Source organism: Microtus pennsylvanicus, chromosome 4 (genome assembly GCF_037038515.1).
Source record: "Microtus pennsylvanicus isolate mMicPen1 chromosome 4, mMicPen1.hap1, whole genome shotgun sequence".
Classification (NCBI taxonomy): Eukaryota; Metazoa; Chordata; class Mammalia; order Rodentia; family Cricetidae; genus Microtus; species Microtus pennsylvanicus.
Window position 1 is genome coordinate 44967331 of NC_134582.1, and position 21938 is coordinate 44989268.

A 21938-nucleotide genomic window follows, 5' to 3' on the forward strand; every position below is an offset into this window, starting at 1 on the left:
GTTCAATAGGTTGGGGCTTTATCAAAACTGCAGCTTCTCTTCTGAGTACTACTAAGGGAATGAAAACGCAAATCTCCATCTGGGAGAAGATATGTATGAGCAAAATGTGTATGAGCAAGTGAAGCCACACATGGGATACATTTTTAAAAACTTTCATATTCGCCAAGCATTGGTGGCACACGCCTTTAATACCAGCTCTGGAGAGGCAGAGGCAGGTGGTTCTCTGTGAGTTTGAGGCCAGCCTGATCTACAGAGCGAGTTCCAGGACAGTCAGGACTGTTGGTACACATAGAAACCCTGTTTCAAAAAACTCCCCAAACCTCAAAAACAAACAAAAAAATACTTTCATAAATCAATTTTAAGAAGACAATCAACCAAATTAAAGGGCAATGAAAAATTTGAGCTAATAGCTCAAGAAGATATAACAGGAAAATGGAAACCTGGGGGATCAGAGGTTAAGGGAACTGACTGCTCTTCCAGAGGACCCAGGTTCAATTCCCAGCAACCACATGGCAGATAACAAGTGTTAGTAACTCCACTTCCAGCGGATCCAACACCCTCATACAGACATACATGGAGGCAAAACACCAATGCATGCCAAATAAATAAATAAATTTTTAAAAAGAATAAGGAAACACTAATTGAAAACACAATAAGATAGCACTATATATATTTTCTAGAATGGGTACGATGTAATGGTTTGGCAGCAGGACATGCTGGTGATGGCATGAGGCAGAATTCTTTGCACATTTTCAGGAGTGTAAGGAGACCCTACAGCTTTGAAAATAGGTTCTACAGCTGCTTATGGAGCTGAGCGCAGAGTTCTCATCTCAGGTCAGTAGGCAATCCTGCTTTTGTCCTTGCTGCTATTATTTCTTTTCAGATTTATTTACTTGAAATTTGCCGGCAAATGGACGGAACTAGAAAAAGTCATCCTGAGTGAGGTAACCCAAACCCAGAAAGACAACTATAATATGTACTCGCTCAATAAGTAGATAATAGACACAAAGCAAAGGACAACCAGCCTACATGCCACAACCCCAGAGAACCTGTGTGACAAAGAGGACCCTAAGAGAGGCATGCATGAATCTGCCTAGAAAGGGGAAAAAAGACAAGATCTGAGAAAATTGGGAGCGCGGAGGGCAGGGAGAGGAAAAAGAAAAATATAGCACATTCCTAGCCAAACAATTAAAATGGGATTAAAAATAAATAAAAAGCCAAACAACAATGAAAATATTGATTTATGTATTTTATGTATATAAGTGCTCTATTTGCATGACAGAAGACAGAATCAGATAAAAGGGGCATCAGATCCCATCATGGATGGCTATGAGCCTTTATGTGGTTGCTGGGAATTGCATCAAGACCTCTGGAAGGGCAGCTAGTGCTCTTAACCGCTGAGCCATCTCTCCAGACTCAATTGGTATTATTTTTGAGAGAGGTTCCTATAGCACAGGCTGGTCTCGAACTTCCTATATAACTGAGAATAAGCTTCAACCTCTGCTTCTCCTGCTTTCACCTCCCAAATGCTGGGATTCCTGGAATGTGCCACTCTGCTCAGCTCAAACCCTGATTTTGAGAGTACACACACACACACACACACGTAAAATACATGACCTGTGTGGTCATATAATACACACACACATCTGTGTGGTCATATATATGTATTATACCTGTGTAGTCATATATGCATATGTATATGGGTGTCAATACCACTTTAATGCACCAAGCACCGAAGTGGGAAGACCACAGATGTTATCAGCGGTGGAATGGACACACAGGTCCTATGTTTCCACATGATGCGATACTGCACAGGAATGTAAAGAAGCAAGCTGCTGATCCACACAACACCACAGATGGATTTCAGAATCACTGAGCGAAGGACGCTGTACACAAAAGAGGCACGTGCTGTGGAAACCCATTTAGAGGAAATTCCAAAAGAGGCAGAGCTGGTTTATAATGGCCCATCAATCACCGCCAGTCAGCACTGCGGATCGATTGCAAAGGGCTGGAAGGGGACTGTGAAGGTTACAGACCTGGACTATGTATTTATTGTGGTGATAGTTACACAGATGTCTGAAATTACACAGCTCAGTGAGCTGTGCAGTTTTAAGAGGTAACTTTTAATGTACATAAGTTATGCTTCAATAAAGCCAGTGAATCTTAAAGGCAAAGTCGCAACAGCCCATACTGTCTGTCATCACTTTACACAGCACCACAGGACTTAAATATATCTGTGTGAGCTGAAACTGTAGAAATCAATCTTAATAATCAATGGGAATGCATGATTCTTCTGTAACCTTGTAGCACTTTTTGCTAAAACATAAACTCTTATTGTTGATTATAAATTTATATGGAGAAACAAAACAGTAAAATGGATATTTAATATGATGCAATATTTTAAATTTAAGACTATTGAAAATTAAAAGGCTACTTATAATAAGGAAGGAAGATCTTTTCTAAGGCACATTGCCATTTTCTTTCTGCATATGGATTAACTTCCCACATTTATCTGGTTAGCTTCAACGCTGTGAGCTTTCTCAGAGAGCCCCTTTAATGGGAAGCTCTCTGCTGGTGGGACTTCCCCAGGAGTAGCTTCGCCCTTCCTGTTCCAGCTGCTCCCCATTCATGTTTATGCATTCAGCCTTACTAAGCTTTGGGTGTGGGGGTGTGCGCACGCGCACGTATCTGAGCAAGAGCATACACACACTCTCGGAAGCCAGGGACTGTCAGGTGTCGTGCTCTGTACCCCTCTGTCTTACTCCTTTGGGGTAGCCTTTCTCACTGAACCTAGGGTTATGCAGGTGGTTGGTAAGCTCCGGTGATTCTCCTGTATGACCTTATCCGCAGCGCGGGGATTACAAACGCTTGAATGACCACGCCAGTTACATAGGTGCTGGAATCTGAACTCTGGTCCTCATATTTGCCTAGCAAGCTCTTAACCACAGAGTCATCTCTCCACCCTGAGACTTTAAAATATACCCATGACTGGTCATTTGCTTTTTCCATGTGTCCTCTGCACAGCAAAGGGTAATGCCCAGTTGCCAACACTACAGTTTTCCTCCCAGCATGGCCACATTCCCACAGCTCCTTGCTCTATGACTCCATCACCCTAGCTCCAACCTCACTGCTGCATCATCACTTTCCTCTATCGACTGTCTCCCTTTACACAGTACTGTAAAAATGCCACGCCGGGGTGCTGAGGCTGGAGAGCTGTCTCAGTGCTCAGGAGCACTGGCTGATTTTCTAGAGGACAAGGTTTTGATTTCCAGCATCCCCCTAGGAGTGCTTCAGGGCCAGGGGGATCCAACACCTTTTCTGGCCACTGTGGGCACTGCCTGAATGTGGTGCACAGACATCCATTCAGGTACACACCCATACAAATAAAAATAAACAAAATGGCCCCCAAAATTCAGTTCCATGTGAGTTTGTCATCTGGAGACAAAGAGGCGCCACAGCTAGATGCTCTGCTGCCTGTGCATGAATGAACTAGCAGGCACATGAATTAATTAACATGCACATGAATTAATTAGCATGCACATGAATTAATTAGCATGCATCTCTTAACTCATCAGTTATCTACAAGGTGGCTGTGTAATGGAAGGCTATCAGCAAACTTAGAGCTTTATGTGGTTTCTCAGGACCAATACATCTCTGGACTATGTTTAGGGGGCTGGAGTTATTTAAACTGTAGTAAGTTTTTTTTATTACTTCAAAGTCAAGACTGTTGCCTCTGTACAACCAGAGGAAGCAAAAAATGTAAACACATGTGTTTTTCTTTTAAAGAGAAATACAGGGAGGTAAATCGGAAACGAATGGAGTCATCTACAGCAGGACGTACAAACGAGGCAGAAGGAAAAAGGAAGGGGTGAGAATTTCCTGCATACCCTTTTTTCTTGTTTTAGATTTATTTTAAGTGTTTGCCTGAATGCATGGCAGTGCGTCAAATGCATGCAGTGCCCACAGAGGCCGGAGGAGTGTATCAGATGCCTCAGGGACCACTGTGAGTGCAATGTGGGTGCTGGGAATTGAACTCCTGTCCTCTGGAAGAGCAGCCAGTGCTCTGAACCACTCTCCAGATCTGTATTCTTAGTTTCAGGCTTTGACTGTAACTACATCAACATTTTACATATTCAAAAAGTACAAACTGGGGCTGGGGATGTGGTCCAGTTGGGAGAGTGCTTGTCTAGGGTACAGGAAGCCCTGGTTTCTATCCCCGCACCACATCCCCAGTGTTGTCTAGGGTACAGGAAGCCCTGGTTTCTATTCCCGCACCACATCCCCAATGCTTGTCTAGGGTACTGGAAGCCCTGGTCTATCCCCGCACCACACCCCCAGTGTTGTCTAGGGTACTGGAAGCCCTGGTCTATCCCCGCACCACACCCCCAGTGTTGTCTAGGGTACAGGAAGCCCTGGTCTATCCCCGCACCACATCCCCAGTGTGGCAGCACACATCTGTGATTCCAGCCCTCAGGTGGAGGCAGAAGGATCAGAAGTCCAAGGTCATACTTGATTGTGAACCAAGTCTGAGGGCTGTCTAGGCCACAAGAGACCTAGTTTAACAAAAGCAAAACACAAGGGGGTTGCAGAGATGGCTCAGGGGTTAAGAGTACTGATTTTTCTTTTGGAGGACCCAAGTTCAAACCCCAGCATCCACATGGCAGTTCACAACTGCCTGCAACTCCAGTCCGAGGGGATCCAACACATGCATGATGTACAGACACACATGTAGGCAGAACACACATTCACATAGAATAGAAATGAAAAGTTAAAAAACATTTAAAAACAATCCCCAAATACAGAAACCAAAAAACTTAAACATCAGCTGCAACAACATGAACAATCAAAGCAAATCAAAAAGGATGTGGAAAACCTCTGAAACTGCATGAAAACCAAAGTGATAATTTTAACTTTACTTCAAATGAATCACAAAACAATACTAGAAGCAATATTAACTCTGTACATATACCCTCAGTTTAAAGGCAACCAATTACAAGCAAACTTCAACCCTAGAAGATGTTTTCTCTCGCTGGCATGGGTGTAGCAATTCAGAATCGACTTCCCGTATCTATTAGGATTGAGCAAAAGCGACTGTGTTCATGTAGGCAGTCATGCTCTCGTTGTTGGGAAAGAAGATCTGGAGGAAAGGGAGAAGCGCAAGAACAACCTGAATGGCAGGCATCAACCTGATGCTATGATGTGGACAGATGTGGATCTGGTCTGTTTGTGTTTTCTGGCCCCACCTGCTGAAAAGGCCTAGAAACAGTGACAGGCCACCACGAGTGAGCAGACAGCACTCAGACCTTAGGTCCTAAGTACCATCCCCTACGACAGAGAGGCAGGAACTCTCAGATACAGGTAAAATCACCTATCTTAGGACTGGAACAGGCAACATACAAAGCGAGCCTGGAATATCTTCTTATATCTGAAAATAAGAAATGGCTCAAGAAAAATGATGCCAGCGTGACAAAGAAGACAGGGGGACCAGCTTGAAGAGGTTCTTATGGATAAAATCTAGAGCAATTTGAGATGAAAAATAAAAACAGCAGAAATGGAATACATTTTACTGAACAAACACAGCCACACACAAATAAACAAAGGAGAAATTCCTTCTTACAATATAATGACAGCCAAAATACAGAAAATTACTGTAAGTGGAGCGAAAATCATCTCTCCTGAGTGTGGGCTGGACCAAATGATTTTGTTTTAATGACCTGAATATATTTAAAGTAACACAGGACACTTTCAAATTGGGATTTACATAGAGATTGTGGCATCTGTCACATTGTCCTCCTCTGGCTCCCTCCTTTACTTGTTCTGAGGGAAGCTATGTCATGATGGAGCTGCTTCCCGGACAGTCCACAAAACAAGAAGCTAAGGCAGAACTCCAGCTAACAGACAGCAAGGAACTGGGGCCTCATTCCAACAACCTGCAAGGAACTGAAGTTTGTTGGTAACTATGTGAGGAAGTTGACCAAAGTGGTGTCCTGATTGCAGCCTTTTTACAGTTTGAGGCGGAGACAGCCACACAGCAGACATAGGGCCCTGACCCACACAGCAGACATAGGGCCCTGACCCACACAGCAGACATAGGGCCCTGACTCACACAGCAGACATAGGGTCCTGACCCACACAGCAGACATCCCGCATAGCAGACACAGGTCCCTGACCTACACAGCAGACATAGGGCCCTGACCTACAAAGCTAACGAAACAGTGTTTTAAGGAGCTTAGTTTACATATTTTGTGACAGGACAATGGATAACTAATATAGAACTACCCCTAGTGCCTAGTTTAAATATAACCACAAGGAAACATTTGACAAACACAAGGGCATCCTGTGAAACACAAGGCTTACAAACTTCAGAGTCCTGGTTTCATATACCAAGAGGAAGCTTAGGAACTAACTGTTTCAGACTAAAGTGGACTAAAGACACACAATGACTAAATATAACATATACTCCTGGACTCAAACTTTTAAAGGAAAAAAAGCACAAAAATCATGGTAAAGGTTTAGAGAGATGACTTGGTGGATAGTGCTTTCTTTTAAATATAGTTTTTATAGTTTTAATTTAAAATCTCTTCCCCCTCTCTGTGTTTGTATGTGCTGGGTGTGTGTGTTTGAGGTCAGAAGAGAACTCTCCCTTCCACAATGAGCCAGCGTCTCTTGTTGTTCTACCATTGCACGGTGTACTCTAGGCTACTTGGACCAGGAGCTTCCAGTCGTTTCTCCCTTGAGTGCCTCCCATCTCACCTTAGACTGCTGGGTTCACAGCTGTGGTCCCCACATCTGGATCTTAATGTGGGTGCCGAGGTTCAAATTTAGTTCAGCAGGATTGTGCTCCAAGTACTTTTACCTGCTGAGCCACCCATCCCACCCCAGGCAAACCATTTTCTGTACATCTGGACCCCCGTCATCCATGAGGTTTATAACCCTATCGTTTGTGGGCAGAGACAGGCAACACTGGAGGCTTGCTGTCAGTCTTGTCAAAAATGGTGAGCTCCAGGTCCAGTGAGAGACTCTGAAAAACGTGGAAATGTGGAAAGTGACTGAGGAACACACTCCCCCACATATACGAATATGCCACATGCATAGTAAAAATAAATAAATATTGGGCTGGAGAGACGGCTCAGCAGCTAAGAGCATCTGTTGCTCTTGCAGAGGACCCAGTTCAGTTCCCAGCACCCATATGGTCACTCACAAGTGTGTGTGACTTCGGTTCCAGGAGATTCAACACCTTTGTTTGACCTCCTCGGGCACCAAGCATGCATGTGACACACATACATATATGCAGACACAACACAGAAGATAAAATGAATCTTAGGAAGTAAGAATGAGTGAATAAGCAAATAATGGTAAAATTTCAAGGTAGATTGTAGATGCAGCAATCATATTAGTGTCGTTTTCTGACTCTCATCACTGAAATGTGATTATTTAAAAAATGCCTTTGTTCCTAGAAAATACATAACAAAATGCTTAGGAATAGCAAGGCACAATATCTACAACCTATTCTCAAAAGTCTCATAAAATGGTGTACGCAGCCTGGTGGTGGTGCATGCCTTTAATCCCAGCACTTGGGAGACAGAGCCAGGCAGATGCCTGTGAATTTGAGGCCAGCCTGGTCTACAAAGTGAGTTCCAGCACAGTTAGGGCTGTTACACAGAGAAACTCTGTCTTGAAAACCCAAAAAAGTACATATATACATATGCATATATATACATATGTAAGCGCACATACATACAAACCCATATCTATACTTATACCCCGTGTATATGGTTGACACTTTGCATCTTTGAGATGCTCCATCTGTAAAGTCAGTTAACTGCAAATCAGCATTTCTAAAATAGCAGACTTGGTATATAGCTCAGTCGGAAGAGTGATGTGGGAGGTAGGCTGTGAATATGTTTTATTACCATTGATTAAAAAAGAAGCTGATTTGGCCAATAGCCAGGCAGAATAGAGGTAGGCAGGAAATCCAGAGATACAGGAACTGGCTGGCAGGAGAGACACCTCCAGTGGCCGACTGCTTGCTAGTTCTTAGCTTTGTTTCTGCTGCTGTGGTAGAACGTCCTGACAATGCATTCGAGGAAAAGGTCACGCGAGCTCACAATTCCAAGCTCTCATCTATCATGGAAGGGAATTCTCAGCAGGGGGAGTCTGAGGTTACTGGTCACCTTTCACCTGCAGTTAAGGATAGCGTGGGGTGAAGTAATGCAAGCATCCTTTGGATCAGCTCACTCTCTCCACTCCTAACACAGTTCAGGAGCCTCTATCCAGGGCAGTGGTTCTTAACTTGTGGGTTGTGGCCCTTTTGGGGGACTGAATGACCCTTTCACAGGGGTCATATATCAGATATACTGCATATCATGTATTTACATTACAGTTCATAACAATAGCCAACTTACAGTTATGAAGTAGTGTTGACAGAGGTTTCTGTCCCACTAGGTCCCGCAGTCGTTCAGTTCCAAAGAAATACACAGAGGTCTATATTAATCATAAACTGGTTGGTCTATTAGCTCAGGCTTCTTATTAATTAATTCTTAGACCTTAACCCATAATTCTTGTCTGTGTTAGCCACGTGGCTTGGTACCTTTCACCAGCAAGGCATTCTTATCTGCGTCCTCTATGTCTGGGTGACAACTGCAGACTGACTCTTTCCTCTTTTCAGAATTCTCCTGTTCTCGTTGCCCTGCCTCTACTTCCTGCCTGATTGCCCCACCTATACTTCCTACCTGGCTACTGGCCAATAAGGGTATACAGACCATTATCCCACAGCAAAATAGCAATGAAAATAATTTTATGGTTGGGGGTCACCATAACACGAAGAAATGTATTAAAGGATTGCAGCATTAGAAAGGTTGAGAACAATGGATTTAGGGAATGGCACCAACCCCAGAGGGTGAGTCCTTATCACTTAAATTAACATAATCAAGATAATTTCCCGTAGACAGGCCAACAGATCCAGGCAATTCCTAACTAAGACTCTCTAGATTCTAGATTTTGTCAACTTGACAATGAAAACTAACCACCATACCTAGCACACACAGAGTCCTGAGGTTTAATCCTAGCACCACATAAACAGCATGGGTGGCCCATGCTAGTAATCTCATAACTGGGAGGTGGAGGTAGAAGGATCAGAAGTTCAGAGTCATGCCAGCTTGGGTTATATGATACTCTCTCTAAAGAGAAGGGGTAGGGGAGATCTGGGGTATAACTCAGTGGTATAGGGTTTGTTTAGCATGTTTGAGGCCTTTGGTTCAATCCCCAGCAACATACACATGCATGCACATTGTGTGTGTGTATAACATACAGACTTTCACATAGGAGATGCTGGAAGGATACTAAATAAATGAATGAAATGTCGGAGACCGGAGGAACAACAGGGGAGTAAGAGGAGGGAAGACTGGAAGCTCTCCACAGACACGATTCACCGCTCTGCTCCGATTCATCTTCACGCATTCAGTTCTCCCCCTTTGCCACCTTTTATTTATTTTTTTGTTTGTTTGTTTATTTATTTATTTATTGTTTTGAGACAGGGCTTAATTTAGTCCAAGATGGCCTAGAAATCTCTGTGTAGCTAAGGATGGACTTGAGTTTTGGCTCATCCTGCCTCCACTCCCTGAATGCCAGAATTACAAGCAAGAGCCACGCACATGGATTATGTGGTGGTGGTGGTGGTGGTGGTGATCAATAGATACATTCCCCATCAAAGAATGATACTAGAAAAATGACTAGCTGGACATGGGGGTACACTTCTGTAATCCCAGCACGTGGGAGGTAGAGGCAGTTGAATGAAGAACTGAAGACCAGCCTTAGTTATGCTTGGGGTTTGAGGCCAGTCCCTGGTACATGGGACGCTGATTCCTAAACAAGTAAACAAGTCATCAGACTGGGTGGCAATCCCCTCCTGCCTCTGCTCCCAAGTGCTGGGATTAAAGGCGTGTGCCACCACCTCACCTGGGTGGCAATCCCCTCCTGCCTCTGCTCCCAAGTGCTGGGATTAAAGGCATGTGCCACCACCTCACCTGGGTGGCAATCCCCTCCTGCCTCTGCTCCCAAGTGCTGGGATTAAAGGCGTGTGCCACCACCTCACCTGGGTGGCAATCCCCTCCTGCCTCTGCTCCCAAGTGCTGGGATTAAAGGCGTGCGCCACCACCTCACCTGGCCTTATATCATTAATGTTATTGATGCCAAACTTTCAGGGCTGAAGACTTTATGCACGTTTGACATTAATGCTCAAGGATTTCTGTATGAATGATAAGCATCCTTTACCCTATGCAATCCTCCTGAATTATACAACTTGTAAAATTCAACAGACAAAAATTGAACAGAAAAAAAAACCATTACAGATTTCCATGTAGAGCTGTAGTTCAGTAGCATTTTCCTGGTGTATGCAGAACCATAAATTTTAGTTCAGCACCTAACGGAAAACTAATGGAGAACAGACAGTCATGTGATGTGGGAAAAAAAGAGTTTAAAAAAAACCCTCAAAGGTCTGGTCATGGTATGCCCTCCATAATCTCAGTACCTAGAAAGTGAAGGCAGGAGGATGGCAAGTTTAAGGCCAGCATGGACGTCATAGCAAGATCCTTCTATCCATTTTTTTTATTTAACCAAAAATTATATCTAAGCAGAATACCAGACACAGAAAACACCTGAATACTAGGACTAGTCTGGAAAGTGGACATTATAAATCAGACACAGCTGGGTGCAGAGAGGTATAGGGTACTTCTTATGGTTTCATAGATCAAGAAGAAAAATAAATCCGGGATAGGTTAGCCAGGAACTCCCCAAACAGACCAGCACAGGGCTACAGAAAGCTTACCTTGCTCAGTTTTGCGAGGACCCACCCATCTGGACAGATGAAACAGTGACCAAATGTTCAACCACACACTTGACATCTACACTTGCAGTTTCTCAGGATTCAACCTGGACATACTCTTGTTTTTAAATCCATTCTCTAGTCTTCTACACATAACTACATGATCCCTTTATCTGTATAATTGCTTGTTTTGAAGACCCGATGAAGAGTTTGAATGAGAATGGCTTCCACAGGCTCAAATGTTTGAGTGCTTGGTCTGCAGTTAGTGGAACTGTCTGGGAAGAGCTGGGAGGTGTGGCCTTGTTGAAGGAGCTGTGTTATGTGGGGTGGGCTTTGAGGTTTCAGAAGCCCACTCCAGGACCAGTGTCTCTTTCTGTCTGCTGCCTCTGGCAGATCAGGATGTATGTAAGCTCTCAGCTACTTCTCCAGCACCATGCCTGCCTGCTACCATGATCCTTGCCATAACAATCATGGGCTAACCCTCTGAAACCGTAAGCAAGCTCCTAATTAAATGCTTTCTCTTATAAGTTATTTTGGACATGATGTCTCCTCACAGCAATGAAACAGTGACTAAGATGCCTGACAATCACTCAGTCCCCCTCCACTCGCTGTCTCTACTGAGTCAGTATGGGGGTGGAGCACGGTTTTCTGTGTAGCTCTGGCTGCTCTGGAACTCTGTAGCCCAGGCTGCCAACAAAGTCACAGAGATCTGCCTGCCTCTGTCTCCTAGTGCTGAAGAATACATTAATAAGCAAAACAATGCCTGCCCTCATGGAATTTATAATGACCGATTTCAACATGGTCTTATTGAATCTACTTTTAAAATATGTTCCTAATCCACTTTCCCCCTCTCAGACAGAGTTTCTCTGTTTATCTCTGGCTGTCCTGGAAGTCACTCTGTAGACCAGGTTGGCCTTGAACTCTGAGGATTGCCTGGATCTGCCTCCCAAGTGTTGTGATTAAAGGCGTGTGCCACCATACCCAGCTCACTCATTTTTAGATCCACTTCTCTTCCCTTTTCATGCATGGGGTGAACATGTGTGCATGTGTGGGCATGTATATATGTGTGCACACATTCATGTATATGGTGTGTATGTTGTGTGCATGTGTGTGTAGACATGTATGGTGTGTACATGTGTGTGTAGACATGTAGGTTGTGTGCATGTGTGTGTGTGCGTGTAGACATGTATGTTGCACAGGTGGAGATCAGAGGATGACTTTGGGGAATCTGTTCTCATCCTCCATCTTGTTGAGGCAGGCCCTTTGTTTTGGCTACTTCACTGTATACTCCAAGCCCACTGACCCTCAGTCTCCAAGGCCATTCTCTGCCTCCAATCTCACTGTAGAAGTGCTGGGGTTACAGATGCATACTACTGAGTCTGGTCTTTTAAGTGAGTTCCAGGGTTTCAACTTGGGCAATCACACTTTTGGGGGACTAGGCTTTACCCCTGAGCCATCTTATTGGCCCTCCAGCAATATTTCTTACTAGCCATATTGCCATAGTTCTCTATGTAGCCTCTAAGTGTTTCCTTATGTGGTACGGGAAGTCCTTCTGTATATGTGTTGTTTTTATTGGTTAATGAATAAAGCTGTTTTGGCCAGTGGCTTAGCAGAATAGGGCAAGGCAAGAGTTCCAAGCAGATAGAGGAGGAGAGAGTAGGCAGAGTTAAGGAGAAGCCCTGGAGCCGCCAGAAGAGAAAGACGCAAGCCTTCAGCCGGAACCTTGCTGGTAGGCCACGACTCTCGTGATAAAACATAAACTAATAGAAATGGATTAACTTTTAGATATAGGAGTTAGCCAAAAACACGCTAAAGCTATTTGGCCAAATAGTATTGCAAATAATATAGTCTCTGAGTGATTATTTCAGATCTAAATGGCCAGGAAATGAACAAGTAGCCTCCTGTTAACACTTATGACCCTCACAGATCACATCTCCACACAAGAATCTTTACATTTTGAATAATATTTTGTCATTGTCTTATTTAAAAACCATTTAACAACATCTAAACACAAAAGAACTTAAAACAGAACCCAGAATCTCCAGTAAGATTCCAAGGCTCTGTTCCCTTTGTCAGTATCACCTCGTGTACCATTTCCAGTACCCCTAACTCTTTCCATGGCCACGACTCACACATGTTCTGTTTCCAGTGTCCCAACTCTTTCCGTGGCCATGACTCACACACCTCTTCTCTAATTTAGGGTCCTGGCACATGCTAGTCCCTCTGCCTGGCAACCTCCTTTCTTTCACTCTCTTTGTTCCCTCAATAAATTCTACTAAGCCCTCAGGCCTCACTCTGATCACCCCCAGTCCTTCCCGACTTAGGTCTGGCTGCACTCTAAGATTGCTGCATCTAAAGTCCACGTGAAATAGCGGCCTCACTAAGGCAGGAATCACGTCATCCACCTTCTCGCATCTGTCAGTTAGGACAGGCTTTTGCTACTGTTAGGGAGTTGATAAATACTTGTAACATAAATTAGTTAATAAACATTCCACTGCTGGACTTGGACAGACACCAATGCTTACTGTTTCTGTGTGGGCTCTTCCAACCTGCACACTGTAGGGAATGGAAGCAGAGATAGTTCAGGCTTAAATAATATAGCATGAGGCTATAGTACCCTACACAACTTGCTTTTGAGATCGTATAAAATGTGCACAGCGTTACCCAGGCATGGTAGTGTACATACATGCCCATAATTCCTGGATTTGGGAGGAAGAGGCAGGAGGATCCTGAGTTCTTGGGTCCAAAGCCAGCTTGGTTGGGGTATATAGAAAATTCAAGGGCAGTCTGGGCTAGACAGTGAAACACTGTCTTAAACATCTACAAAATAAAACTGGTATTTTTCTGTAAATTAAAAACAAGAAAGAAAGAATATAAATTTAAAAGATGCAATACTAATTATGATAACAAAATATCATAGTTAAACAGTTTAATGAAAATATAGAAGTCCCTCAACCTTTTCTTAGTAAAGAAATAGACACAGGATAAGTATTCATCACCTGATGGATAAAGAAAATCTGGCACATATACATAATTCAATGCTACTCAACCTCAAAAGGATGAAATCTTGTCATTTGTGGCAATGTGGATGGAACTGGGGTCAACTCTGTTAAGCAAAATACGCTATAGGCAAAAAGACAAGTACCATAACATCTCACTCACATTTGGATCTAAAGTAGTTGATCTCATAGGGGTTAATAGCACAATTGTGCCAGACATGGTGGTTTATACTGTTAATTCCAGCACTCTGAGAGACAGAAGAAAGGGGATCTCTGTGAGTTCAAGGCCAGCCTGGTCTATGTAGCAAGTTCCAGGCTAGTCAGGCATACACTGTGAAATCCTGTCTGGCTAGGGGTGTTGTTTTACCAAAGACTGAGAAGAGCAGGGGTAAGGCAGAGAAAGGCTGATTAATGACTACTAAGTTTGAGCTAGACAGCAGCCACAAGTTTGGTGGTGCAATTCCACAGAAGGGAAACAACAGCTAACAATGATACAATGATACAAAGAGCTAGAAGAAAGGATTTTGCAAGTTTCATGGGGAGAAATGATATTTAAGGAGACAGACACTTTGACCTGATTTGAATATCTCACTATGTGAATATATCAAAACATCACACAATTCCCTCAATATTGTGTTCAAGTTTTACGTTTTTATATACCACTTAAAAATAAAATTTAATCATGCTTGAGAAATGGCTTAGTAGTTAAGATCACTGGCTATTCTTTGGGGGACTGAGGTTGAGTTCCCAGCACCCACATGGTGGCTCACAGTCATCTGTAACTCCAACCACAAGCGATCTAATGCCCTCTTCAGGCATCCATGGGCAGCAGGCACACACACTGTGCACGTCCATACAGGCAAACCCTCACATATACACACATAAAAAAGAAATAATTTTTAAAATTAAGAAACCCTCATTAGTAAAAACTATAAAACATAGCTGAGATAACTTTTACCAGCTTTAATTAAATAGAAATATATACCATGTTCACAGATTAGCAAATCTCAATATTGTTAAAAGTGATTCTCCTACTATCACAGAAGAGCTATAAATTCAATGCAATCCCATTACAAAACCCTGCACACTTTTGTAGCTGGAATTGACAAGATGGTTTTAATTATTTGGAAATATAACACCAAGTACAGTCAAATTGATATTAACAAATACTAAAAATGTGGCTAGCTTAACTACTTGGCTTTAAGAATTACTATAAGGCTTTAATAGTTCAGAAAATGTAGTACTGGCAAGGTAAGCACATAATAGCTCAATCTATAAATAGCCACACTTATCAGTGGACCAATTTTCAACAATTCAACACTATCAGTATATGCTGCTGGTAGATACAGGAAGGACCCCTGGCCCCTGCCTCACTGGTAGCCACCTATTACCACAAGGGAAAGTCCATTTTGTTGATTGCTTTGCTTTGTCTGTTGAGATTAAGTTTCACTCTGTAGCCCCAGGCTGGCCTTGAATTCACTACTAGAATCATGTTGATATGCTTGTCTTTTCTTAGTCTTTAGTCTTTTTTTTTTTTTTTTTTTGGTTTTTCGAGACAGGGTTTCTCTGTGGCTTTGGAGCCTGTCCTGGAACTAGCTCTGTAGACCAGGCTGGTCTCGAACTCACAGAGATCCGCCTGCCTCTGCCTCCCGAGTGCTGGGATTAAAGGCGTGTGCCACCACCACCGGGCTAGTCTTTAGTCTTTAGTAGATCCTACAGGTGGGCATTAGCCAGATTGTTCATTCTAATTGTCTTTTTAATTATGTGCAATTGTTTGTGTGGGTATTTGCAGGTGCCCATGGTGATAAAAAAAAAAAGGTCAAATTGGATCCCCTGAAGCTGGAGTTGTGGGTCAACATTTGTGAGAGCAGGAAAATGAACCACCAACCCTTCCAAGAGCAATATCTGCTCTTAACCTTTGAACCATCACTTCTCCAGCCCCAGGCTGTCTTTGTGTGGTGAGAGATTTCTCATTAGAAAAGGCCAGGTATCTCATAAGCTGGTTTTGAGGTGTGAATGTGTGTTTTTCTTGATGCCCTGATTAAGATTTGTCCTACTCTTTAGAGCAACACAATCTGAATATCAAGGTAAAGTTACTAAATACAGAGTGTAAAGTATGTAATCAAGTGATTCCTGACTACAAACACTAAATACTGTGGACCAGGCCTGGCCATGGCCTCTCATGCTCACCGTGTCAAGGGTTCTCACCACAAGATGTTGCCAGAATTGTTCCTCCCTGAGATCGCTGACAGAGTTCAGGCCATGAGAAAATCTGCTTGAGAATGAACTTAAACTTTATGGAGAAGTTCTTGTGCCCAGATGGATGGATTTGGGCTCCCTGCAATCAGAATGATCAGTCACCGCCTACACCACCCAGGGTCCTTCAGTGAGATTTTGACTGAGTCCCGAGGAGCAGAGCTTCCAAGAAAGAATTCCAGTCGTCCCTGAGTTTACAGGCGCAGTACACACTGGTAGGACTATGACATTTTAGACCAAGAGACACCCTGAAGCTAAAACCTGGGGCCTAAAAGGGGAGTAGAAAGCATCCTCAGTACTTCAAAAACCAGCACAAAGAGTGCAGCCAGGAACAGTGAAACAGAAATGCAAACTCAGACAATGACCAGGTAGAAATTAAGACGGAATTGGAAAGCAATTTTGCATAGTGGTTGCTGAGATACGGCAGTGCTTGCCAAGACTGTTAGCCTAGACAGGGCATGGTACAAAGGTGGTTAAGTGGGGGCACCTCTCCGCCACCACAGAGTTCTGCCGGCAACTCCTTGTGAGAGAGCCACGCATTCTTTGTTGGCAGCCACAGACTGACTCTCAGGTAGCCAGCAGAAGGGCAGCCAGGCCTGGAGTCAGCATCTACCACTATGACCAGGGCTAGGTCCAGTTGCACATTACTGAGGAAGAGGGGATAGTGGGGATGATTAGCCTTCCAATTCATAGAAAAGTGATCTGTGAACTGTGTAGTTCTAGCGAGATGTGCAGGCTGTAGCAGCTTTAATTCCTCTCTCAAAAGAAAAGAGATGGAAGAATTTCTGCTGCCAGATTACATTGTAATTTTCAGTAGAAGTACAATTTTTAATTTATAGCTGAACCCTTTGATTTAGGGGTGGAACGAATGTATACCCATCTCCATAACACACAGGAAGACGAGTTCCTCACGTACTTTGATTACCGGAACTAGGAGAAATGTGAATACCAAACCCTCTGCCAGTTACTCTCAGAAAACAGCCAACACGTATCTGAATATCAACAACCATCCACAATAATTGAACGCTACAACTGTTATTCTGCACCCCCATACAGTCTATTTTCATACAGACAAAACAAAAACCTCCAATTTTCTGTTTTTTGTCATCATCTCCCAGTAAAGTTGTCCAAGATCCCATTGGAGTGAACTCCCCGGTCTCTGCTCCCCAGTATTGCAGTTGAGGGAAAGTGTTTTAAAAGAGTTCACTCCAATGGGATCTTATTTTATTTGGGGGCCATTGGATTACCCTTCCTTCTCTAAGTATCACTAATCTCTTCTATAAATTTGGAAACCAATTATTCTGTTTTTAATAGATAGACAACACATAAATAGAAAAAAAACCCCACCAGTTCTAAGTTAGCACTTAGGACCAACACTTTCCAGAAAATTTTGGTTATGAAAGGGGAAACTTAGTAAAGAATGAATATATGACGTTGAAAACACTTAAATCTTAAAGGCTTTTGCTCGAGAAATTCTTCACTGTGTAAATGGCAATAATAACTCGTGCTTGTGATACATTGGTGAATTCTGGATATTTTAAATATCATCAGTGCAGGTAAAAATGCTAAGAGAGATGTTTAACTTTATAATTATACACATATTGCACTACTGAAATGTCTAACAGGTGAAATACCTTTACAGTTCTTCCTCGTGACAACACATAAATCATATATTTGAGAAAAATTTCAAGCGTGTAGGAGATAAAATTCACCATACTTGGAAGTCAAACAACTGAAAACATGAAACTATATCAAGAAAGTGTAAGTACGGAGCTGAAGAGACCATAGGCGTCTATAGTGCCTGCTGCGCAGTCGTGCGCACTGGGCATTTGGATCTCAGCAGCCATAAACCAGCTGGGGCGTCCCACAGAGGACTGACTATAACCCCCTCCATGGGGTCAGAGCAGGGAACTTCTGGGGCTTGCTGACTTCCAGACTAGTGAGAAAATGTGAGTCCCGGGTTCAGGGAAAGAGCTTGCCTCAAATGAACAGGCAGAAAGTGATAGAGAACACACAGTTCCTTCATCCAGCTTCTGTACGTGTGCATACATTCATATGGACACAGACACACAGGTACAAGCAACTTTTACAAGAAATATATGTACGATCCCTAATGACCAGACATAATATTATTTAAAGGGCATTAAATGCAGTATATGAATTCACTAGCAGATTTAAATGCAATTAAAGGCCATTCTGTTGGGGCTAGGGATGTATTAGCCCAGAGGTAAAGTGTTTAGCTCAGATCTTGGTTCAATCCCCAGAAAGGGAGGTTAGAAGAAAGACAAGCAACTGTAATTTTCCAATAAATTTTGTTTCTTCACTCTAGGGGAATTCGTGTTTCCTCAGCCTTCCCTGAGGATTGAATCTAGGGTCTCCATACAGGCGAGTCTCTACCTCTGAGTTTTGAGTTACACCCACAACTTCTGTAGTCCTAACAGATAAACTGGCATCAAATAATTGACATAAAGATGCCTCATGATCAAAAGGAAAAAGAATCAAATGTGGAAAGAGCATTATCTTTGGTGAACTAAGCTACCATATTATAGGGCACAGAGTAATACAAAGTAGAAACTTTTATATCATGCAATAGTTGCGGGCAACAATATCCTTTAAACCAAACATGGTGACTAGGTTGTTGTTGGTGACTGCTTTATTAATTCCAAATACCCATGAATCATCTATATGAGAAGGATAGTTCACTCCAAGCTCAGAATGGACTCACCTGAATTAATGCATGATTATCTTTAGAAAATACTGAATCACCCGATAGCAAAAGAGGCTCGCTTTTCTCGCAGCTCTCCTGGCTAATGAGCGTGTCTGCATAGTTGGGCTGAGGGAAAATCAAATGACTCTTTCGGGAGCCCGCAGTGAGCGAGACCTCGTGCGAATAGGTCTGCAGGAAAGCTTGCACTCCGTCTACGCCCACAAAGTGAGAGGCTGGAACGTCAGCCAATCCGGGTCCCGCAGCCCCGAGCAGGCGCAGTGAGTGCCAGCGCCGCAGCCTGAGCGCCAGCAGCACCAGAACAAAGACCAGGAAGACGCTGGAGACCGCCGCCACGGCCACCACCAGATAGAGCGTGAGCCCTGAGCTTTCGGAGGTAGAAGGAGACTCCAGATTGTCCAGGTCCGCCAGGACGTCGGGGATGCTGTCGGCGATCGCCACAGTGAGCGTGACAGTAGCGGAGAGAGGGGGCTGGCCGTGGTCCTGCACAGCCACTACGAGGCTCTGCTTGAGAGCGTCTCTGTCCATCAGGGCTCGAGCCGTGCTTACCTCGCCCGTGTGCAGCCCCACCAAGAAGAGCCCTGGCTCGCTGGCCTTGAGCAGACGGTAGGACAGCCAGGCGTTCTGTCCTGAGTCTCTGTCCACCGCCACCACCTTCGTTACCAGATAGCCAGGCTCTGCTGAGCGGGGCGCAAGCTCCACCCCAGTAGAACCGTCCGTAGGGAGAGTGGGGTACAAGATTTCGGGGGCATTGTCGTTCTGATCCAGCACGAACAGATTCAGTGATACGTTGCTGCTGAGCGGCGGGTTCCCGCTGTCACGCGCCATCACCTGCAGTTGTAGGTCTCGGAACTGCTCATAGTCAAAGGAGTGCAGTGCATACAGGACACCAGTGTCCGAGTTGATGGAGACGTAGGAGGAAAGGGGCACGCCCTGGTGGGTGTCCTCAGCTAGGGAGTAAGTGACTTGGGCATTCTTGTCACTGTCGGGGTCGTGGGCGGTCACAGATGCGATGGAGGCCCCTCTAGGATTGTTCTCTGGGATGTAGGCCCAGTAAGAGGCCTGAGGAAAAACGGGTGGGTTATCGTTCGTGTCTGCTATGATCAGCGAGAGGTGAGTTTCGGTTGACAGGGGCGGGCTTCCTCTATCAGTGGCGGTCACTGTGATGTTGTAGCTAGGAACCTGTTCTCGGTCTAGGACTGTGTCTGTGACTAAACTATAATAGTTTCCGTAAGATTTCTCTAATTTAAAGGGCAGATTCTGCTGGATGGAACAGACTACCTGTCCATTTTCCCCCGAGTCTTGATCATTTACATTTAAAAGGGCTATTAATGTTCCTCGGGGAGAGTTTTCTGGAACGGAGCTGGTGAGGGACGTGATGGTTACTTCAGGAGCATTGTCGTTCACGTCCAGAACTGTGACGAGGACTTTGGCCCGTGCAGAATATCCCGCCTTGTCGGTTGCTTGCACGTCCATCTCGTAGAAACCCGATTCCTCGTGGTCCAGCTCCCCTGTTGTTGATATTGTCCCCAAATGACGGTCTAGCTTGAAAACTTTAGCCGCCTTGTCGTCCACATACCGGAAGGAATACATCACTTCCGCATTGACTCCTTCGTCCTGGTCGGTGGCATTGACTTTTAGCAGATGAGTGCCCACAGCCACGTTCTCCCGCACACTCACGCGGTACTCAGACCGAGCAAACACAGGTGCGTTGTCGTTAGCGTCTAGGACTGTCACGCGGATGTGCGCCGTGCCAGTGCGAACTGGGTCCCCCGCGTCGGAAGCGGTGAGGACCAGGAGGTGCTCCGCCTTTTCCTCGCGGTCCAGTGCGTGCTCCAGCACCAACTCCGGGTACTTGTTACCATCAGCTCCTTTCTGCACCTCAAGCGAGAAGTGAGCATTCGGGCTGAGCTGGTAGCTCTGAAGAGAGTTCTTCCCGATATCTGGATCCCAAGCGTGGGGAAGAGGGAACCGCATCCCAGCGGCGGCGTTTTCAATCATTTTTATTTCTAATTCACTCTCACGGAAGTAGGGAGCATTGTCGTTAATGTCCCGCACTTCTACTTCCACTCCGTAGATTTTCCCTATATCTTCCATCAGAATCTCTAGATTTAATTGACAACTGATGGACCCCATGCACAGCTCCTCCCGGTCTATCCTGCCCGCGGTGACCAAGCTGCCGCTCCGCGGGTTCAGAGCGAAAAGTTGAATCCTACCTCTGGAGACGATGCGGACCCCTCGCTCCGCCAGCTCGCGGGGCTCCAGCCCCAGGTCCTTGGAGATGTTGCCCACCCTAGATCCTTTCTCCAGCTCCTCAGGAACTGAATAGCGTATCTGGGTGGATCTGGCCTCCCATAGGATCCCGAGGAGGACAGCCAGCAAGACCAGCCCTTTGCCATCCTCGCGCCATTGCGCAGGGATCATTGTCACTTGAGGATTATCTCCAATCCTGCCTTTGACCACTTAAACCAGAATCCGCCTTTCAGGCCTTGGAACCCGACAGTCAGGAGATGGGACCCGCTCCTGTGGCCAGTTTCCTCCGAGAGGTGTTTTCGTCTTAATCTATCTGCTTTGTGCTTTAGGCGCCTGCAAAGTCAGCGAGCAGGGCTTCGCTGCCTTTTCCTCCCTGGTTGAACAGCGGCGCTCAGAGTCTGAACCAATTACTGCACAGTCCTGAACTAAGGGAGAGAATTACTTTGGCCTTGTACCTTGAATAGCTCCATCTACTGTTCTTCAAGTGGAGATGGAGACAGAAAGATTTAACAGTAGTGAACAGTTCAGTGAGCATTTTAGTTCTCTCATATTTTACCTACAAACCCACTTCCTTGAAATTATTTTCAGTAGCTGTTTGTGTTTTCCTGTTTTTGCCCAATAAGACAAAATTTCAGTAGATCTCTGGTGTTGAGTAAGACTTTAGTAAGAAAACTAGGGATCTGAAGAATACTATAAAATTACCTTGTCTTGGGTAACCGACCTAATTCTAGTAACTGAGAATTATTGGCCGTACATTTAGAAGCACATCAGAATGTAGAAAAGATTCTAGGAGAGGACATATTTCATGTGTTTAGAAGCTGTGTTTGATGATGGCTGCAGGACAGTGGACCTTAGCTATCTCCAGTGCTTAAGTATAAACTCT

The 21938-nt window shown here is 44.4% G+C and overlaps 1 protein-coding gene across 19 annotated transcripts in view; it reads right to left on the minus strand.

Moving 5' to 3' along the window:
* The window catches only part of LOC142847804 (protocadherin gamma-C4), a 191244-nt gene that overhangs the window by 52874 nt on the left and 116432 nt on the right, over positions 1–21938 (minus strand). The window contains exon 1 of one of the 19 annotated variants that reach the window (XM_075968880.1): positions 18803–21455. The exons of the other annotated variants lie outside the window; for them this stretch is intronic. Coding sequence (XP_075824995.1) covers positions 18803–21226 — 2424 coding nt within the window. The 5' untranslated portion in view covers positions 21227–21455. Of the gene's footprint in view, positions 1–18802; positions 21456–21938 lie in introns of those variants that run through there. 19 annotated transcript variants of the gene reach the window in all.